Here is a 21,303-nt window from a genome sequence, read left to right as displayed (position 1 = left end):
AAGGAAACCATGTATAAAGACTTAAAGTAAGAAAACAGTATCTCATCACATAGAGAATACCTAATAAAAAGATGGAAATTATATAAAGAAAATAGAAATTCCTGAGCAATAACTGAAGTGAAAAATTGGCAGAAGATTCAGCAAATTCAAAGACAAAATCAATTGAAATCATTTAATCTGAGCAGAAAAAAATAATAAAAAATGAACAGAGCAATTGAGAGACCAATGAGACATTATCAGGTTCTCCAGCACTTATATAATGGGAGTTCCAGAAGAAGGGAGTTGAAAGAATATCTGAAGAGATAATGACTGAAATCTCTCCAAATTTGTGAAAAATTTTAAATCTGCACATTCAAGAATCTCAACAAATTCCAAGTAGGGTAGACTTTAAGTAATCCACACTCAAATCATAATTAAAAACCAATGACATAAAACCCTGAAAACAGTAGGAAAAAAGTGAATTTTCATATACATGAGATCCTCAATACTATTAACACCTGATTTGTCATCAGAAACCTTGACCAGCCTATGCCCTCTGTAGCCAGGTTAGCAAGCACTTACTGGACATGATTAGCTCTAATAGACTCTGTTGGGTCTGTGTGTCTGTTACAAGCCCTGTGTTTCCAATTTTCCGTGGCACATCTTTTACTTGTGGTGATGACTTGCCTTATAATGATCCTCATTGTGGCAACAGACATGCTCACACTGGCTGTGCTAAATCTTTTCAGCGGTGTCTGGATCTATAGATGATGAGAGTCAAAAGCCTCTTTAGTTAAGATACCCCTCTCAACAGGGAAAGACTCATGACTTCCTTTTGTGTGTAATGATACACAGGTGAGCTACTGAGAGGAATGTGGGATGCTGTAGTTCCTGGTTTGGCTTCCTTTTTCCTATTGTGTGCAAATCTTTTATTTGCTGGATTGGTTACCTAGGAAACAGCTTCAAGGTAAAGATGGATTGGCTGTTTGAGAAATGGAGTTACAAGCCCCTCACAGAAGCAAAAGACCTATTGGGAAAAAATAATAATAAAACAAAAATTATTGAACGGCTGAGCTTGTGGTTAATTATCAGTTAGTGTGCTTTAGGAAATCACTAAGACAAGGTCTATAGAGGAACCTATTTAATGCGATGCAGTTTTAAATTTAGCTTGTTTTTAATTTTTTTAAGTTCACCAAATGCTTTATTAATTCCTGCTTTGTGCCCACTGCTGCCAGCCATTCTGGGGGTTACCAATGAAGTAGAAGGTTCAGTGCCTTCCTGAAAAGCTCATTTTCTGTTTGAGGTAAAAAGAAGTTACCTTAAAATCAAATACATGGTTGTGTGATACAAACTAAATGTATCCAGAGAATTTGGAGGATGTAAAAGATCTTATCTAGTCAACATAAGGGAGGGATTTGAATCTATAGGCAGGAGATTATTCTTGGAAGTAAAAGATAAGGTTTAAAGACCCGATGTGAGTTTGGGTACCTGAACTTACAAGATGTAATAGTAGCAGCACAGGTACCTTTGCAGATCCTCTCCCCAGGCAGCTTATGGAAAATATGTGACTATGATATAAACTATGTTGACCTAGACTCTTACTCATGAAAAAGAACTTAAGCAAGAATGTTGACTCTTTGTACTAGCTTGTATAATTTATTTCAGGAAAGTCTATTTTCACTAAAAGTGTGACAGACTATTAGCTTTTGGACTCTCTGACCACTTAATGCTGGGCACAAACACATTCAATAAAATGTTTGTGAATTGATTTTCTTATATACAGCATATCTTCTGGCTATCAGCTAGCTTTATCTTTCTTTTCTTCCAGAATGTAACTGCTGAGTATTTGATCTTGATTTGTGGTAAGAAGGACTTTTGTATACAGGAGCATAATTCTTTTAAAACTGAACATCTGTCAGGTTATTTCCATTTGGTTTGTGGAAGGGGTAGCTCTAATTTTCATTTTCTTACTTGTTCTATTCATATTCACCTGGTGTGTGGTATGCCAGTCAGGAAGAGAAGCAAGAGGAATCCCACTCAGAAAACTTAACAGTCTTTAAGCACAGGAGGTTTTGTTAAATTTGAACCCTAACCTCTTGGCCATGTCCATAAACAGAAAGTAAGAGGTAACATAAGATACTCAAAAATATTTTGGAGGACAGATATTTTAGTTATGATTTACTGAATGTACAATTTTAAGTATTTGCCAGCAAAAAGTAATTATCAAATGTAAATCTAAGTCCATTAGTTAGAGTTACCAATAAAACTTTCTTTGTATTTTAAGTTGTAAAGTAAGTTACTGCTGTAATCAGAATCCACAATATTGCATTTTTCAAAGGACCTTCATTGCCTGTTGTCTATTTTTATAGCAATTACAGTATAAGAAATGGGATAGTGACTATACAGGGTAATTTGTTAGAAGTTTTTTGCTGAATGATCAAGAGTAGTTTCCTGTTCATTCTTGAGCACTGCTGTGAATACTTTATTTCCAAAATTATAATAAAATGCTTTATCATAATAAGACACCCTCTGTCCCCCAAGTTTTCTTTTCAAGGAAACTTTTTAGTGTTTCAATTTAAAAACAGTTATGCAACTTCCTGATACCTACTCACCCCTACCCTCTCCCTTTTTCTGGTTCAAGCAATTACCATGATATTTTTAAGGTTAGCAATTTAAGTATCAAAACTTTTAGCTGACTTCCTTTTCTTCAACCTACTAAGTGTCTCAAGCAGCAGCTAGAAAGAGGGATAGTGTGTGGCATTATTATGAAGGTTTGCTCACTTCCTATTCCCCTCTAAACCCCCGTCTGCCTCCATCCTGCTGGAGATGATCCCACAGTTAGAATGCTGTTTATTACACCTTTGCAGAAATTACAAGACGGGTCTAATTATTAGGTGATTTGAGAGAAAAAGGTACTACTTGTCTGAGTTTTCTTCTCCCACTTGATCAAAAGAATCAGAATTAGCATGAGAGAGAGGGGAAAAAACTACAACTCAGCTTTGAGAAAGCTGATTTTTTTGCTTCCTTTTCTTTGAATACATTGCCTTATTTCTAAAAATATATCAGTGGCAAAACACAGGTTGCAGGAGAGACCCCTCCCTCCAGCAGTCCCACCTACCCACACACACATCTGTATCCACACATCCATCTCTGCTGTCTTCTCCCACCAAGGCAGCTTCCCAAAATGCCTCTCAGAATTTCACTGACTGTCCTCAGAAAAGGTACTTTTTTGTGCCAAGTGCTATGATTTTGAGGTTAATATCTTTTTGTTGTTGGTGGTGTTTTTGTTCAAATTGAGAAAGTAATTAAGGCTAAAAAAAGATTCAGAAATCTGTTATGTTTTCTTTTTTTTTTTTTTTTTTTAAGATTTTATTTATTTATTTGACAGAGAGAGCCAGAGAGCACAAGGTTGAGGGAGCGGATGAAGCAGACTCCCTACTGCAGGGAGCCTAATGCCAGGCTCCATCCCAGCACCCTGGGATCATGACCTGAGCCAGAGGCAGACACAACCAGCTGAGCTACCCAGATGCCCCATGTTTTCAATGGTTCCAGAAATTTCTTGTGTTTTAGGCAACAGTTTTCCCATTTGCAGTTGCTCTTAAAGGGAGAAATAAGCAATTTTCACTCAAAAGTAACATTTGGGGCAGCCCCAGTGGTGCAGCAGATTAGTGCTGCCTGCAGCCCGGGGTGTGATCCTGGAGACGGGGGATCGAGTCCCACGTAGGGCTCCCTGCATGGAGCCTGCTTCTCCCTCTGTCTGTGCCTCTGTCTCTCTCTGTGTGTGTCTCTATGAATAAATAAATAAAATCTTAAAAAAAAAAAGTAACATTTGTATTGTTCTTAATGGGGAAGAGAAGAAAATAAACATTTTCACCTTTTTTATCTAGGTTTCTATAAATTAATTCACCCCAAATTTGGTAAAGGAATTCCTTGGGTTTGACATAAGAACATGTTTATATAACTATAGCACCTGAGGTTTTACAAAAATCACCATGTTATTTAAATGGGAAAGGGGCCTTTGAAAAATTACCACTAATGCCTTTATGCTTTTCTGCCAAAGCATGTTAGTAATGGTTTAGCAATCTGAACACTTGTGCATTGCACAGAAATTGTTGAGCTTACCATAGGAGGGAACCTACTAGTTTTCCCAATATTTTCTTGAATTTAATGATAAGTATTTATATTGTAATGTTCTTAGTCCTTTTTTTTTTTTTTTTTTTTTTTAAGATTTTATGTATCTCTTTACTTATTTGAGAGGGGAGGGTTACAAGCCGGGGGAGGAGCAGAGGGAAAGGGAGAGAGAGAGAATCTCAAGCAGACCCCATGCTGAGTACGGAACCCAATGTGAGGCTCAGTCCCAGAACCCTGAGATCATGACCTGAGCCGAAACCAAGAGTCAGACGCTTAACCGACTGAGCCACCGAGGCACCCCTATTCTTAGGCAAAACTTTAATAAAATATATTGGTTCTAATATTTAATCCACTATGTAATTTTATCTGTATATTATGATTAGACATATCTCGTTTGCCTTCAGTTTCCTGAAAAGCATTTTTATTCTCATCCAAAATCGAATAATATACAATGAGTCTTTGAGAATAGAAAAGTTCTAATTCTTTCTGCTAATACGTAAGCGTAGCAAGACCAGGAGCCTCATATGTCTTGTTCATTGTTATTTCCCTGGAACCCAGAACATTGACTGATACAAGTACTCAAAAAAGTACTTTGTTTAATAAATGACTGAAAGAACTGCATTTTGTGGTTTTTGTGAGGTTTTAATTTCACTTTGTTAAGTATGACTGCATTGTGGACTACAACAGAATGCTGATTAGTGAGACTCAGTGGAATTAAATGCCCGAGTGGCTTACACAGAAATAAGATTTAAGGACTAAAGGGGTATTGGTGGGGGATATTCCTTGGGAATGCCAAACCCACTAAAATACTCCCACCTTTTGCATCTTCCCAGGAGCACTCACTGTGGGCCTTGTGCGACAGTGTCAAACAATCCATGGACGAGACCGGACGTGCATCCCACCTCGGCTTCCCCCAGAGTGGGTCACCACACTGTTTTTTATCATCATGGGAATCATTTCATTGACTGTCACATGTGGTTTGCTGGTGGCTTCCCACTGGCGGAGAGAAGCTACAAAATATGCTCGATGGATAGCATTCACTGGAAGTAAGTAACCTGTGCTTGCTAAATTTGTCTAGAAGGCGTGCACACTGGTATTTTAATGAAGATATCAAGAATCAGTCATAAAGACTCCATAATCATCAAAGAGCACCACTTGCTGTGGCCATCCTATAGACTCTACACAGTCCCATCAGTTCTTCAGAATTCTCACCACAAGACCAAGACATCCAAAACCTTAATTGCTTTGTATGAAATGCTATTTTAATGAATTTTATTTTTGCTCACATTGTGACATAAGCATTCCAGGTCTGTGGCTAAGAGCTGTCACTAACCTGAGTCTTTTACTCTTCTTGAAGGTATTGGTATCCTCCACCAAATAAAGGTAAATCTAGAAGAAAATGTACAGAAATATAAATTAGATTAAGGTGGTGATTTGCTTTTTAATATTAATTTTGAGTTTCTACTGTAAGTTGCATGACCTTGCAAAATCAACACATTTGGTTAATAATTGTTTATCATTTCATATTCTATTAAGCTATGCCCCAGGGTATGATATATATTATACATTTTCTTGTACTCTACAAAATTGGTTTAATTTCCCAACACATCAGGGGCTTTTCCCAAGTTAAAAGCAGCAAAAATGCACGAAGGAAAGATATTTCTGAAATTTTGCTTTCTTTCTCTCTAAAGCAATTTTGTACCCCCCTACCCAGGGATATTTGTCAATGTCTAGAAACATTTCCGGTTGTCATAACTAAGAGGATTTTACTGGCATCTTGAGTAGATGCCAGGGATAATGGCAAAACATCCTACAAATGCAAAGGACAGCTCCCCACAACGAAGACTTATCAGGCCTAAAATGGCAATGGGGCCCTGTTGAGAAACTCTGCTCTGAAGAACAGGATAATAATCCTTATGCCACATACCATGGGATTTAACTTCTAATTCAATACCTTATAATTATATCAGGTTTGCATAAGTTTTAAAAAGTGAATATTATAACACGGCTTACTTTCACTTAATATTTTCATTTAGAACTTGTATGGTAGGGTAAGGCATAATCCCGTGGAGCCCTATTAATGTTAAAGCTCAATTTATCTTTAAAGACCATAAGATAGAGATATTCGTTTATGAGTGTCAGTTTCTCCCTATCTCCCTATGAAACTCTTTAATGTATATCTTTCTGGCTTTGTTGTCTTATTTCAGTCTATACTTCTCCCTTAATTTTAAAATTTAGATCAAATTGACTTTGACTAGAGAGGCTTCTCCATTCTAGTTAAGAAATGTGAAACAATTGATGACCTTGTTTAATTATTTTCTGGATAGTGGGGTCCACAGGCAGCTGTAGAGACAGTGTTGCTAAATTAATTGATGCAGATTTGAAGAGAATCTTTATTCACAGATAACGACCACTTAATCCAGATAGAATTCATTCTTTAAGGAGTAAGATAAAGTCAAAAAAGGAGGATTTAGTTTGGGGACTTAGTTAACATTTAGGAATGCATGTGCTCTGAATACCAAAAATCTAAAATATAATTTGATAACAACACTACTTTAGTATGAGTTAACGGAAGCATTAAGATGCCTTTGGTTCTTGCAACCCAATAAACAGAAAGAACTAGGGTTATCTTGTTTTTCATTTCTTTTCAACAGATATTTAAGTATATGTAGCTGCCTCCAAATGTAATGTGCTTTGCCTTTATTTTTTAGTTAAATAATTTAAAATAATAACTTTAAAAAATAATCTGTGCATATGATACATAATTCAAAGCCTAGGAAAGTGTCACCAAGTGAAAAGTGAGTCTCATTTGTGGCCATTCAATACCTCTGCTGGAAGCAACCGTTGTTACAAGTTTCTGGGATTTCCTCCCAGAGGTGTCCCGTGCATAGAAACATATGTGTATATGTTTGGATGTTCTATGAAAATATATTCTATGTATACTATTCCGTACCTTGGTTTTTTAGCTCAGCAATCTATCTTGTAGTTAATGTCATCTCAGTAAGCTTAGAGCTGCTTTACCCTTCTCAGCTTCCTTAAATCCACTGTCATTGTTACCAGAGCTAGTCCACGGGGGTGGCAGTCCTGAGGATTGAGCTCCCTTGCTATTTCCATTCAGCTTTTGAAAATATACTTCATCTCTACTGTATATATTTCTATTCTGCTTAAACTGTAGTTCTGGTAAAAATGTCAGGGTAACATTTTCTAATAGGTTTACACAGTGGAGAACTCTCAGAGGAGAGCCACATGTGACGCAGCTTGCCTGTTGGGGGCAAAGGTGACAAAGATGTCTTTTTCTTCAAGTCTCCCCCTTATCCTTAACTCTGCCCTTGTAATTTACATTCCTATCTCCCAGTAAACTCAATATCTGATTCTCACCATCAAGAAATCTGTGCCATGGAAGATTGGAAGTTATGTGTTATAGGCTTATTTAGGACTCAAAATTTAATTGTAAAAAGTTGATAGATACTATCACCATTAATAAGATTTTAAGATCTAAAGTTAACCTCACAGGTCCCAGGAGCTTAAAAGAAAACTCAGCTACCTACATTAAATCTTCCCAGAGTATAGAGAACGAAACTCTTTGGATTAAAAACTAGGATTAGATCAAATAGGAGTTTACTGCTTCTTTTATATTTGATTAAGCTTGGGGATCCCTGGGTGGCACAGCGGTTTGGCGCCTGCCTTTGGCCCAGGGCACAATCCTGGAAACCCGGGATCGAATCCCACGTCGGGCTCCCGGTGCATGGAGCCTGCTTCTCCCTCTGCCTATGTCTCTGCCTCTCCCTCTCTCTCTGACTATCATAAATAAATAAAAATTAATTTAAAAAAATATTTGATTAAGCTTTTCCTAACTGGAATGTATTTAACTCTTGTAAAATATTAAACTCTACTTTAAATATAATCATTAAATGATTATTTCATTATAAAGGATAGATTTCTATTTTACAGTAGAAAATAGAAAAAGATAGGAATGAAGTTGACACTTTAATTAACAGAATGAACAGTTATAATACCTGCGTATTGCTAAAGCACTTCCAAATTATGTTTCTTGATTAGATTAGTCAACATTAAGAAACAAATTGTTTTTAAAGCAATAACTTTCTCCCATTGTTTTTCTATTAGATGGTCTATAGCTACTTAGATTGCGGTTTCATTTTACTTACCAAACCATATTAAAGCATAATAAGAACTGTTAGAAATTGGTGACAGATAACACTGATAAGTGGACATTGGCAGCACTAATAGTCTTTTACTGCTGACTCTACAACAGAAAGGCAAAAAGATCTAATACTTAATATCTAAATTTTTCATTTGTTCTGTAGTAGTAGGCACCTGGATTAGAACAAATTCACTTGTGTAACATTATTTGGTGTGGTCGTTGGCCCAAAATGAAGTAATGAAGTAGGCTGTATGTATAATATGAGATCATCCATCTAGGTGGTGCAAAGCAAACAACAGTGCTGATGTGTTCCATAGACTAGTATATTAATTAAGAAAATGTTACTTTTTAATACCTTGGATATTACCCTGGAGGTACGTCTTCCAGGAAAAGATTCCTAATTGGCTTTTTAAAGGACTCTCCTATTAAATTTGTTGATTGATTAACACAAAAATAATTTAGGACAAGTGTCAGCTGCTGATTATCCAGGACTCTGTCTGTATTCGTGGGGATATGTTTAACTTGGAAGAAGTTTCTCATTCGATTAATAATGGAAAGCTTCAACCCTTCATATGCAGTGAGTATAGTAACCTGTCTTCATATTACACTGAAGAAATGTTTCTACCTGCAAAGAAATTTGAAGGACTGTGAACATTTAACCAAAATGCTTTCAAAAAGCATAAAATATTTTCTTGGAAAAGCTAGCCTGTCAATGGTAATCTCTATTCATTAGGAAGAGTGTTTCTTTGGTAGCCCAGGGCCACAAGCTGTTTGCTGAAATAGGACTGTGTAATTCCACCCAGATGGGTTTTCTGGGACTGTTCTAGAAATATTTTTAGCAAATAATATATTTCATTGTGTTCCTATACAAAACACAAAGAAGCCCCCCCACACCCCACTTTAACCTCTATGTACTCAGACAACCTGAGAGAGATCTTTTTTCGAACTTTGTCGATAATGAGAGATAACCACTCTAATGAATTTACTAATCATCTCAAAAGCCTGAGGTTCTTTCCACTAAGTGATTTTAAATCAGAGTAAGAAAAATAGTACTATTATCTCTATGTACGTTTTCTCCAATTCCTCCTGATACTGAGAGGAACAGAGAATTGGCAGAATAATAACTGATGATAATAATATGCAACATTTATTCAGCACTTACTATCAGCCTGGCATCAGGCCAAGGACTTAACATTGTTTTATTTATCCTTCTGGTACTTACCTCATTTCTAGAAGGGAACCAGAAGCCTAAGCACAGCCAGCAAGTAGTGGAGCCAGATCATAAACCCTCTTTCATTCTAGCTAGAGCCCTTAACCACTATTTTAAGTGGTCAAATATACTTTATGCACACACCTGAAACTAATATAATACTGTGTTAAATATACTGGAATTAAACTTTTTAAATCAAAATGTAAAAACAAATCATTTATATAGTTAATAGTAAGTAAGCACTTACTTAGTAGGTTTGAAGCCCTTTCTTAATGCTGATATTTGAAATTGTCCTAACGCTTGTAAAAAAGGCTAGTCTAGCTTTTACTGTGTTGAATAGTTAGGCATTGGCAATATTTTGTGATCCATAGAAAATGTAAAATCTTTTGACAAATGGTCAGTGTTTTAATAGGTTTGACCATGTTATCAATCCACAGCCCTTCTTATAAACTTCCTTTGTGCCAAATTTTCATTGTTTTCCTAATTACCAAACCGTGTTACTAATGTTGTGTTTTGGTTTGTTTTACAGTGATCCTTTTCTGTATGGCTGCCCTAATATTTCCAATAGGATTTTACATCAATGAAGTCGGAGGCCAACCTTATAAATTACCCAACAACACAGTAGTTGGGTCATCATATGTACTTTTTGTCTTATCAATTTTCTTTACAATAGTAGGACTTCTATTTGCTGGCAAAGTTTGTTTACCAGGCTGATGAATGTCTAAATTGCTCAACTCTTTTATTATTTTTTATTTTATTTTATTTTTTTATTTTTGGAGGGGGGAGGACAAAGACAAGGCATCTGAGTAGTCCTCTCATGGGAAGATGCTTAGATGCAACTGATGCTAAAAAGGAAAAAAAAAAAATGCTTTGATTTGTTCTCACTATGCACTTTGGATTTAAAAACAAAACAAAACAAACAAAAAAAGGAGAGCCTTTTCCATAACCAAATACAGACAATATTGACTAAATCTCCTGAGCATATTCAGGCAGTCAGGTCTGCACTGTGATAGCAACCTAGTGAAGGAGAATGCTTTATACTGAAAAGCATGTGGCCCTTTGTGACTCTGTTGTTCCGTTTTTAACGTCTAATGATTAATTGAGGAAAAAAAGTCTAAGTATTTATGAATCATGGTGGACCAGAGGGTTGCAAGAGAAGTTCATGTGGGGCTGGCCTCACCTCCTAAGAAATTAGTGTTCACAGCTTCCTTGTAATGGTATGAGCCTTTGGCACCAGAATGATTTGCTGTTGCATTACTACACCAAGAAGCCAATAGATCAAAACTTGTTTGCTAAAATGTATGTAAAAATCCTGAAATTCCCTATTCTCTGTGTACAAAACAAAACAAAACAAAATCAAACACTAAGAAACATGTTGTTGGGGGTGGGTGGGTGGGGGAAATATTACTTATATTTATATAAATATATATATAATATATATATTTTGCTGATGCAGTATACAGTGTGTATATATGTGTGTGTGTGTGTGTGTATGTGTGTGTAAATTTATATACACACACATGCAAACAGTTCCTGGAAGAGAACTCTGAATGCTTTGCTAGCAAAACACTGTGGTGTGCAAACCTAGAACTCAATAGAAAAAAAAGCCATTTACCTGAAGGCTGCATAGTGGAGAGAGTCTTCAGTTTACCTCATTCTTTGTAGCAGCCCTTGATTTTAACAGGTTTTTGTAATAGGTACAAATAATCCCATACCTTTCTAGGTCCAATTTTAAGTTAAGCTAAAATTCTTTGTAGGGTTAATTTATTTGTATATGAGAGTAGAAGGTAAGATCATGTAAAACCTTATAATTTGGGGAATCTGACACTATTTAAATTATTGGCAACTGTCGTCTGTTGTACAGAGGTTCTCTTTTTTCTACTGGCTTGGTCTGTTACCTGAATAATGCATTTTCTATGTTCAAGCACACAACTTTACATAAATACAAAGTTCACTAGTAATATCAATTTATAATATTTTGGCTTTCTACAACACTAACTTCACTCTGCTATAAAAGCTGAATTTATGTTCTTTTCATCTGTAAGCATTATTAGTACATCTCCTTTACCAAAAACCTGAGCAATACAATATTTTCTTTATATACTATATGCCTTTGTTTGCTAAAAGCTAACACTTTTGCATTTACTTTAAAGGGCTGTACTAAACCCACAGCTTTACATTTTTTCTTAGAAGCAGCATTGCAGCTAACCCTCAAATCAATCCACAAATAGTTTTTAAATACATTGTTTCTTTTCTCCACATTTCCATGCTTGCATACCAGTTGTTTTTCCAGGTGAACACTATAGATAATCTCCTGTTTGAAATGTGGGGCAGGAGGCTCTTTCTTGGCAATGGAGCTAAAAGTTTTTCCTCTTTCTAGTGAAACAGCAACCCAAATGTCCCTATCAGTAGAGTTAGAGTCCCGTGTTGTCCATGCTTCACACAAACAGAAACAAATGCACTGTTTTTTGAAAGCTTAATTATAAATTATAAAATTATTACTTCAGAAACGGGGCTGCCTCCTTGGATATTCAGAGTATAAAATGGAGGAGCCTGATGTGTTTCACACTGGCTTGTTTGACATTCATATATCTTACTGTTAATTCAGCAGTATTTTATTGTGAAAGAAAACCCCAGTGTTTCAGCTCACTCAGGAGTCAGGGTAAGAGGTGAACCACCACTGTGGTGCATTCCTTGAGTGTTCTGGGGGAATGTCACACTCTTCCTTTCCAGGGTCAAAGAAACCTTTGGGAAATGACTGAAGGAGACTCTTTTTCCCCAAGTATTATGATGTCTAGTTAATTCTGAGAATACCACTGGACGTGTTCTACGGACATTTGGGATTGCAGTTCCCATTGTGATTTGATTGGTCCTCGTCAAATGGATCACTTCGAAGGAAAGTTTTGGTTGTCACCATTATACCACTGAGATAAAGTGTTAGCAAAGTATGGTTCAAATTAATTTATGATATGACCAAGAGCTTTTCTCTTCCAAAAGATGAATTTTATTGTAAATAGTTTCTCAAAATATTTTTAACTGGATCATGAGCATGGGGAGAGAAAGTTTCTCAGCTGCTAAGAATTCCCCCACTGTTTACTTCTTTCACTTACAGTGGTATTGCATATAAGATTACAAAATTTTAGGTTTTATTTGTATCTATTACCCAAACCATTAAATTGTCTTTAATTTCATCATTGTCTTGGAGGTCCAGTGCATAAAGAGCTGGTAGGGGAACACTCCCTCTAACCAGTCAGCACTCTAACCCAGAATTGGGACTGTCCCATCAAGTAGTATGTGAAGTCAAATCTTTGTACTCTTCCAGACCAAACAATGAAATGGGTTCATTCATATAAAAATTCTATAAATCCTGTAAGTGAAAAGTTAGACAACTGTCAGCAGTTGCTTTTAAAAAGGTCACTATAATAAGTACTATATAGTACAATATTAATTTATAGCAGGAAATCATATCTTGTAAACTGTATATAAAACACTGTCTTATGGTGCAATCATTTGTCAAACTTTGTCTGTTACATTGTTTTTAGAGTGTGTGCATTCTTCTCATACCTAAGAACATCACTGTAAAATCTGCTGAAAACTATTTATAGGTTTTATTTGCACAAGACTTAAATTAGTTTGAAAGTTTTGGAAGCTCCTATTGAACATGCCTAAACATCTGTAAACATGAAAAATCTTCAATTCATTAAAAGCAAACATTTCAGTATGATTCTTTCCAAAGGTAATCCATGTTCTATGTTGTTAATGTGTGTATGTAATTTTTCTGACTCTTCTTCTTACCCTATTTTCTCTTCCATTTGTTTTGTTTTTGAAGGATGGCTCCTCTTCTTCTTCTTTCTTCTTTCTTCTTCTTCTTTCTTCTTCTTTCTTCTTCTTCTTCTTTTTAAATATTCTAAATGACCAAAACACTTCATTGGTTTTTACCTTTTGGCCTAAAGCTTTGATATCTCTGCTTGATTTTCTGTGAATTCACTGTTTAATCTATTAAGTAAAATAATAGTCCTGGTGACATACAACCTATTGATTTAGAGGAAAGGCCCTGCAAAAGTATTGGAAACTAACTTTAGATATACTCTTAGCTATTATTTTGCATCGTGGGCTTCTTGGGAAGAACATGTTGCATTTATTTTGTCTTTATTAAAAGACTACTAGCCACAAGTTACTCTGATTGTAGTAACTTTTATCAACCCACTTTGACCTTCTTTTAAAAATTAAATTTACATTCACAATTCAAAACAGTAAGCTGTCTTTCAGAACTAATTTTTGAAGGATAAAAATATATGAAGGAAAAACATGGCCTGTGTAGGTTGTATTCCCTACACAGGACTTATTAGTTGTATCACCTCAAGAGATTTTAGAGTTTGTGATCAAGGTCTGTATATTACCCCAAATTTTATTAAGAATTGTTTTCTAATTGGTTATAACATTTTTCAATTAATAGTTTCAAAACAAATTGTTAATACAAACTGTATAAAATGAACATAATTTTCTTCACTTGTATTTTTGTTATTGAGCAAGTTTATCAAAATAAATTGTCTACTAAAGAAACTAAAAAGGCTTCTATTGCTTTGAAGTAAGCTCTGATTTTAAAAATTCATTTCAGAAGTTGCTTTCTTACAGAGGTTTTACATATTCACACAGTGACACTGCACTGCCTCTTGGTTTGGTTTCGTTAGTATCATACGGGGAGAAGATCTCCCTCTCTTCTTCCACTTCCACTCCCTGCTCCCTCCTTGGGAAGAGATGCTGTTAATATTCCAGAATATGGACTTGACCATGTTTACCAATTAGAAGAGTCACTCAGCGATAAAAGACCACACATCTGTGGCTCTTTCTTCTGCATGATGTTTCTATGAATTGAGAGCCACTGAACCAAGGCCCTCAAAGCCAGCCAACTTGTGTTTCTGCTTCACACGTAGACTTAGGCCCATTCATCTTTGCTTCAGTCTTCTGTTTCTACTTCACTGTAGGCCAAAGGATCTTAACTTCTAAAATTATAAAATTTGGGTTGAAGGAGAGTATAGAGGCCTTTAGTCTCTAGACACCTTCATGTGTTCCATCACAGCTTTACTATAGCTTTTTTAAGGGGCCTCAGGATTAGCTCAGCCAAAAGATAACTAGTAATCAAGTAAAGCACTATATTTACCCTTTGCTCCTGTCTCTACTTTATGTAGCCTTTACAGGATTCTCGTGGGGAGTTGAAAGATAAAGACAAGGTAGGATTTGGATGTTCTTGAGTTCTGTATCATAAAGGCATCTTATCTTGGGGTGACCAATCATCCCCATTTGCCTGAGACTGAAGGGTTTACTGGGACATGAGACTTGCAGTGCCTAACTGGGAAAACTACAGGCAAAAGGGAAGAGGTAATCACCCTACCTTCACACCATCCAAATCTATCCTGATGTAGAACACAGATGAGATGTATTAGAAAAGTTCTATAAATATTACCCAACAGGTCAATTGGAAATTATAATGGTAGACTTAACACAACTTCTAAGAGAGTGGGAGAAAACACTTTTCCTTCTCCTTGGTAATATCTCAGGACAAAAACAGATTAGCTTTAAAAACAATAACGTGAGTGTGCCTGGCTGGCTTAGTCAGTGAGTCCAAGCCCCACTTTGGGGCCAAAAAACCCCACTGTAACATGAGTCCAAAAACACCATATTTTGACTTGGTCTTCCACTAACTCTGTCCTAACCACTCTATGAGGAGATTATAGGAAAAACACCAAGACTGGAGGACTGGGTTTCTCTTATGCAAAGTCAACTCCTCTGGGTCACAGTTACCCAGCAACAAAATAAAAGTAGGTATTTATAAATGGTATCAAAGATAGAAAGCATAATGCTGTATTATTTTTTTAGAGTTTTGGTTCTTTTCCCAGGAGGAGATAACAATGGGATGATATTTTCAAGTACATTCAAGTTTTCTACAATTCAGCCCAGTTCCACTCCCAGACTAAAACCATCCAGGATTAGATTTCAAGAAGACAATTTTTTTCATGAAACTCAGAAAATTTTAGAGCTGGATGAAATCGAAAAGAGCTCACCCAGTTTTTCCATTTTCCAGATGAAGAAATCAAGGCGTCAGAAAGGTATATGACTTGCCAGAAGTCACACAATAGCAGAGCCCTCAACACAGAAGAAATGTCTTTGACAAATAGTCCTTGGACAGTTGACATAGGAGAAGCTATTCGACTTCTACAGCGTCTGAACCAGTCTTCCTTCAACTCATCTCCAACTACTTTATCCAAATAATTTCTACCAAAATAATCCTAACACAAAAGAAAGCATATCATTTCTTTGAGTTCCTGTCATTCCCACTCTACAGAATGAAATCTAAACTTCTTTAAGCATAACTTCATGATCCGACTTCAGGCTGTCTCTTCACTCTTTATATCCACCACTGTACCTTTTCACCTTACATGGCCAAACTAGCTAGTCTCCATTCTTTCACTACACCTGCGCTTTGTCTTGGCTGTGACTGCACTACCTCCTCCTGGCAGTTTTCCCAAATCCCTCCCATATTTGAAACCTATCTAATTGGTTTTGCTTTCTCTTTGGTTTGTACCTCTGTCATAAAACTTGAGGCGAGTAGATTGCCTGGATTCAAATCCCAGTTCCAGAATACTAGCTGTGTGACCCTCGGTGAATCACTTAACCTCTGTGAGCCTTGGTTTTTTCACCTGTAGAATAAGGCTAATAGTACCAGTGTCATAGGGTGAGGGTTTAAATGAGAAAGCATGGAAAGTGCCTGGCTCATAGTAAGCATTCAAATGTCAGTTGCTGCTGTTCAATAAACACCTAACACTAGATGATAAACTGTTGAATGCAAGGAATGTGGCTTTCTCGTTTTCCTTAGAGACATGGCACGTTGCTTTACATGTAAATTGAATTATTATAATTAAATTCGGGGTTAGGTTATAAAGAAAAATTATGACACTATATTTGAAAGACCCAGTCACCTACCTGCCAGGAGGGTTTCAGTGAAATTCTTCCTGAAAGCAGAGGCTTTCCTAGATCAGCCCTTATGTGGTTATTTTATTAGTAAGTATTTGTATAATATGCCAGTTTCATTGACCTCCTTAGGGTTCAAGACCTAAGACCTTTACTACTCAAGACCCTTTGTAGGCTGAAGACCCTTTACTAACAAATTCACAGTGCTCCAATGTCGGTATCAATACAGAGGACCAGGATGATGCAAGCACCCTGTTGATCCTGAGAGAACACTGGAGGCTTCTTCAAGCTTTTGGGTTCTCAGCTATCTTGAGGCCATAGATGTGGTATGTTTTGCAAAGACTTGGTTCTGCCAACATGGTTTTAATTATTTTTGCTAAAAGGAATGGACTCAAGGATTGGATCTCCTTTTAAATGCAGTTATCCCCAACTAGCCACTTTCTGTCCCTTTAGTAAATACTGCCATTGTATTTGGCCACTATTAAATCAATCTCTATTATCTGTCAGAGCAAGTCAGCAAAATAAATGCTGTGTCCTGACTCTGGCACTCTTTTCATGTTTAAATATTTAATTTGGTTGTCTTACACAATTCAAGTATTTTCTTAAATAAATTTAAAAAACAACTCATTCTTTTACATTGCTTTGTTCTCTGTGGCAAAATGCAAATGCAGTTGAAGAACCCATCAAAGAAAATCCTTTCCATTATGCATAATAAATTGCTCGAGGGGAACAATAATCCATGTATCTAAGAGAGCTAACTACTTCATAATTTACTAATGTCATTAGTGAGTAGCATAGTGGACTCGTGTTGCGGTGTAACCCCCACTCATACACACACCAGTCTTAACACTTTACCTCATTTCTACTTTCAGGATCATCAATAACTTTTTCTTGGCCTAAGTGCTGTTGTGGAGAAGGAAGTTACCATAACTCTAAACTGGGGCGAAGGGATTTTTTGTTTTTTTACAATAACATGTAAAATTTTTTTAAAAAAATGAATATAGGAAACTAAAAGTCACTTCTCAACCTACCTTCAAGAAATTACCACTATTAATGGTATATTAGATTTCTTGCTGTATGTACAATATATATGTCATATGTATAATATGCATGTTGTGTGTGTATATGATGGGTATGTCTTGTTCAGTTCTAACAAAAGTGAAATCATATTATACATGCCTGCCACTACTTTTTTACTTTATGATGGATATCTTTCTGTGTCAGTAAACATAAACAATGTGTGTGTGTGTGTGTTATCTCCTCCCTGGTTGATGTTCATTTAGGTAGTCTTCAAGTTTTTTGCTATTACAAATCATGCTGCTTGAAGTTAGGCCTTAGATAACAGAAACTTCCCAAATACCATGATAACCTGATATTCTCACTGAAGCATATCAACTACCCAATTTAAGGCAGTTCATATATTTTAAAATATTGTGGTTAAGAAATAGTGGCATTCAATAAGAGGTTGGAGAAAGAAACTAACATTAAATTCATACTATGTGTTTTTCCATATGTCATCTTACTTAATCCTCCTCCTAAGTGGAGGTGGTATTTTATAGACCAGAAAACCATGAATCAAAGGGGGAATAATTTACCCAAGGTTCAGTAACTAGTAACTGTTGAATCTTGGTTTCAAACCTAGGTTCTCTGACTTCAAATCGAGGACTACTTCTGTCCTGGCTAGTGTGAAGGAAATAAAAATAGCTTGTCCCAGTTGCATGATTTCTTGGCTCAGACATGAGCAGCTGAATCTATGGTTTGCTTCTTCTGGATGTGGAATGCAAGCAACCATAAAAGGTAGTCCTGCTTAGAAACAACCTATAAATATTATATATTTTATTGGGGAAAAAAAGTATGTAAGTTATTAAGCTGTTTGTGTTCAGTCTTCCATCATTCCCCTCTCATTGTCAAGCTTTTTGCAATCCTGCTAAGTGATAACTTCACTGATTGCTGAACCAAATGATATCAACCCCCCCTTGATTTTACTGGGACCCTTATGGGAATTGAGCACCCAAGGAAATTTCCCCAAACAGGCTATGTCTTGTCCCCTCTGTAGTGCTTAAAAAAACAACTAACTAGATCCATTCCACCTTCCACCTTTCATAGGAAATCTGGTTATTGTGTCACCCTAGGGTTGTGCAGAGATCCATGGTTCAAACATTAGAAAGCACCCTCCAGTCATTTTTCATCTGTCTACACTCATTACTGCTGAGATATCAACTATTTCAGGCTGAATGGTACAATAGTCTGTGTCCATCCTCTGTTTGGGGCATGGTGAAGTTTGGTTAGCTGAGAAGCTTTCTCCTTGGACTGGAGACCCACTTCCTCTTAAGTCTTGCCATCTCAAAGTATTGCTACCAGACACTGAGCAAGCCCCTACTCCGTCTGATTTTCAGATACTTGATTTCTTGACCTGTCTCTGTCTTCTCCCCTTTGACTTCCCTCAGAAGCATGTTTGCCTAGTACCCAGGTCCCCTTCTTTGGTTCAAAACAAAACAAACCCAGCTTTTTTCACCCTCTGGCTCCAAGACTGGATGCAGAAGCCAGGTCTGGCCAATCAGAGTTACAGAGATTGTTTCAGAAAGGAGTGGACCGCGTGACCAAGCCAAGGCTGGGCTTTTCCCGGAGCTCCTTGGGAAAGAGGTGCTCTTCTTTTAGGGTTGCTAAGTTGGGGGATCTGGGGGAGCTGAGCGCTGCTAGTGTCCCAAGTTTGACAACCATTCATGAAGACCCTACTTAAGAATAAAGCAATCACAGAAGAAAGGAGCTGAAAAATGGAGACAGATTTCTATTAACATCATATTAGCCTTTGGATCAAGCCATGGCCAAAGCCAGAAAATCCTTGGATTTTTCTGTTGTTTGAGCAAATAAATTCCTTCTTTTCCTTAAGCCAGTTTGAGTTGGGTTTGTGTCTTTTAACTGAAAGAATCTTGATACTCTCACACTTTTCCTCTTGACATTAAACACATCCTTCACCTCCCGTGCTTTGGCACGTCACTTTAATCTTTCAGTTAGCTTAGGATCTTACAAAAGACAGAAAAAAATGTTGATTTCAGGCTACTTCTCAACCCAACAAAAAGCACCTGCTACTGGCTTGAAATAAAGGAAAGGAAGAAAGCAAAATACAACTTAATATCTTTAAAAAATGTTGCGCAATAATATCATCTTAGTCTGTTTAGGCTGCTATCACAAAATACCACAGACTAGGTGGCTTATAAAACACAAATCTAATTAGCTGTTAACTAGACTTACTGTGGTATCATTTTTGCAATATATTATGTATCGAATTATGGTATACACATGAAACTAATATAATGTTATGTCATATCTCAGTTAAAAAAAGACAAAGGGGGTTTTATTTTTTTATTATTTTTTTATAATAAATTTATTTTTTATTGGTGTTCGATTTACCAACATACAAAATAACACCCAGTGCTCATCCCGTCAAGTGCCCTCCTCAGTGCCCGTCACCCATTCGCCCCCACCCCCAAAGGGGGTTTTAAATGCTGAAGACAAGATCATCAAAGTCACCACTATTTGCTCAGTCCAACACAGGAGGTTTATAGACTAAATATGGCAAAACACTATAGCATTCATCAACAAGTTAAAAGAGCTTTGGAATTCATTTTTTTTTCCAGATTTGAAAAAAATCAAGGAGGTACTTATGAGTTTGCTATGCACTTAGGGAAAAACTTCATTTTTAGGGTCTATACTTGTTTATTTGTTTGTTTGTTTGTTTTTGTTAAGATTTTATTTATTTGGGCAGCCTGGGTGGCTCAGCGGCTTAGCGCCGCCTTCAGCCCAGGGCGTGATCCTGGAGACCCTGGATCGAGTCCCACGTCAGGCTCCTTGCATGAAGCCTGCTTCTCCCTCTGCCTGTGTCTCTGCCTCTCTCCCTCTCTCTTTCTCTCTGTGTGTCTCTCATGAATAAATAAATAAAATATTTTTTTAAAAAATTTATTTATTTGACAGAGCCAGAGAGCCCAAGGTGGGGGGGGAGGGGGATTTGGTTGGGAGGGAATGGTAGAAGGAGAAGCTGATTCCCTGCTGAGCAGAGAGTCCAATGAAGGACACGATCCCAGGACTCTGGGATCATGACCTGAGCTGAAGGCAGGCACTTTTTTTTTTTTTTTAAAGAAAGTTTCCTCCTTTATTTTTTTTTTTAATTTTTATTTATTTATGATAATCACAGAGAGAGAGAGAGAGAGAGAGAGAGAGAGGCAGAGACACAGGCAGAGGGAGAAGCAGGCTCCATGCACCGGGAACCCGACGTGGGATTCGATCCAGGGTCTCCCGGATCAAGCCCTGGGCCAAAGGCAGGCGCCAAACTGCTGCGCCACCCAGGGATCCCTGAAGGCAGGCACTTAAACAACTGAGCCACCCAGGTGCCCCAGGCCTATACTTCTAAAATAAAGCCCTTAGGTTCATACATTTTACTTTTGTGTCTTTATCTTACAGAAATAAAATCTCACAGTGCACAAGGATGTAAAACAATATTCATTGCAACAACACTTTAAAAAAATATATTTCTCACAGTTGTGGAGGCTGGAAGTCCAAGATCAGGGTACCAGCATGGTCGGGTAAGGGTCATCTTCTGGGTTGCAGAACTCCTTGTATTCTCACAGGCAGAAGGGGCTACAGAGTTCTATCCGTCTTCTTTTATGAGGATACTAATCCCATTCATGAGGGCTCTCCCCTCCTGACCTAACTGCCTCCTATCTCACCTCCTAATACCATCGCTTTAGGGGGTAAGTTTCCAACATACGAATTTAGGGGCTGGTGGGTAGGGGTGGGGACACACAAAAATTCAGACCACGGCAAATGGTCATTTAAGGAGAAAGAACAATCTAAG

At 37.0% G+C, this 21,303-nt stretch overlaps 1 protein-coding gene across 2 annotated transcripts in view; it reads left to right on the top strand.

The window, feature by feature from the left end:
* Positions 1 to 10,596, top strand: part of MOSMO (modulator of smoothened) — a 62,925-nt gene extending 52,329 nt beyond the window's left edge. The window contains exons 2-4 of one of the 2 annotated variants that reach the window (XM_025983770.2): positions 4,944 to 5,156; positions 5,468 to 5,493; positions 10,012 to 10,333. In XM_025983770.2, coding sequence (XP_025839555.1) covers positions 4,944 to 5,156; positions 5,468 to 5,493; positions 10,012 to 10,014 — 242 coding nt within the window. In that variant the 3' untranslated portion in view covers positions 10,015 to 10,333. Of the gene's footprint in view, positions 1 to 4,943; positions 5,157 to 5,467; positions 5,494 to 10,011 lie in introns of both variants that reach the window. The other variant, XM_025983769.2, reaches the window with a different exon arrangement.
* Positions 10,597 to 21,303: the final 10,707 nt, after the last annotated feature.

This window comes from Vulpes vulpes, chromosome 3 (genome assembly GCF_048418805.1).
Source record: "Vulpes vulpes isolate BD-2025 chromosome 3, VulVul3, whole genome shotgun sequence".
Lineage (NCBI taxonomy): Eukaryota > Metazoa > Chordata > Mammalia > Carnivora > Canidae > Vulpes > Vulpes vulpes.
The sequence above is the reverse complement of the archived record's forward strand: the minus strand, read 5'-3'. Positions and strand labels throughout refer to the sequence as shown.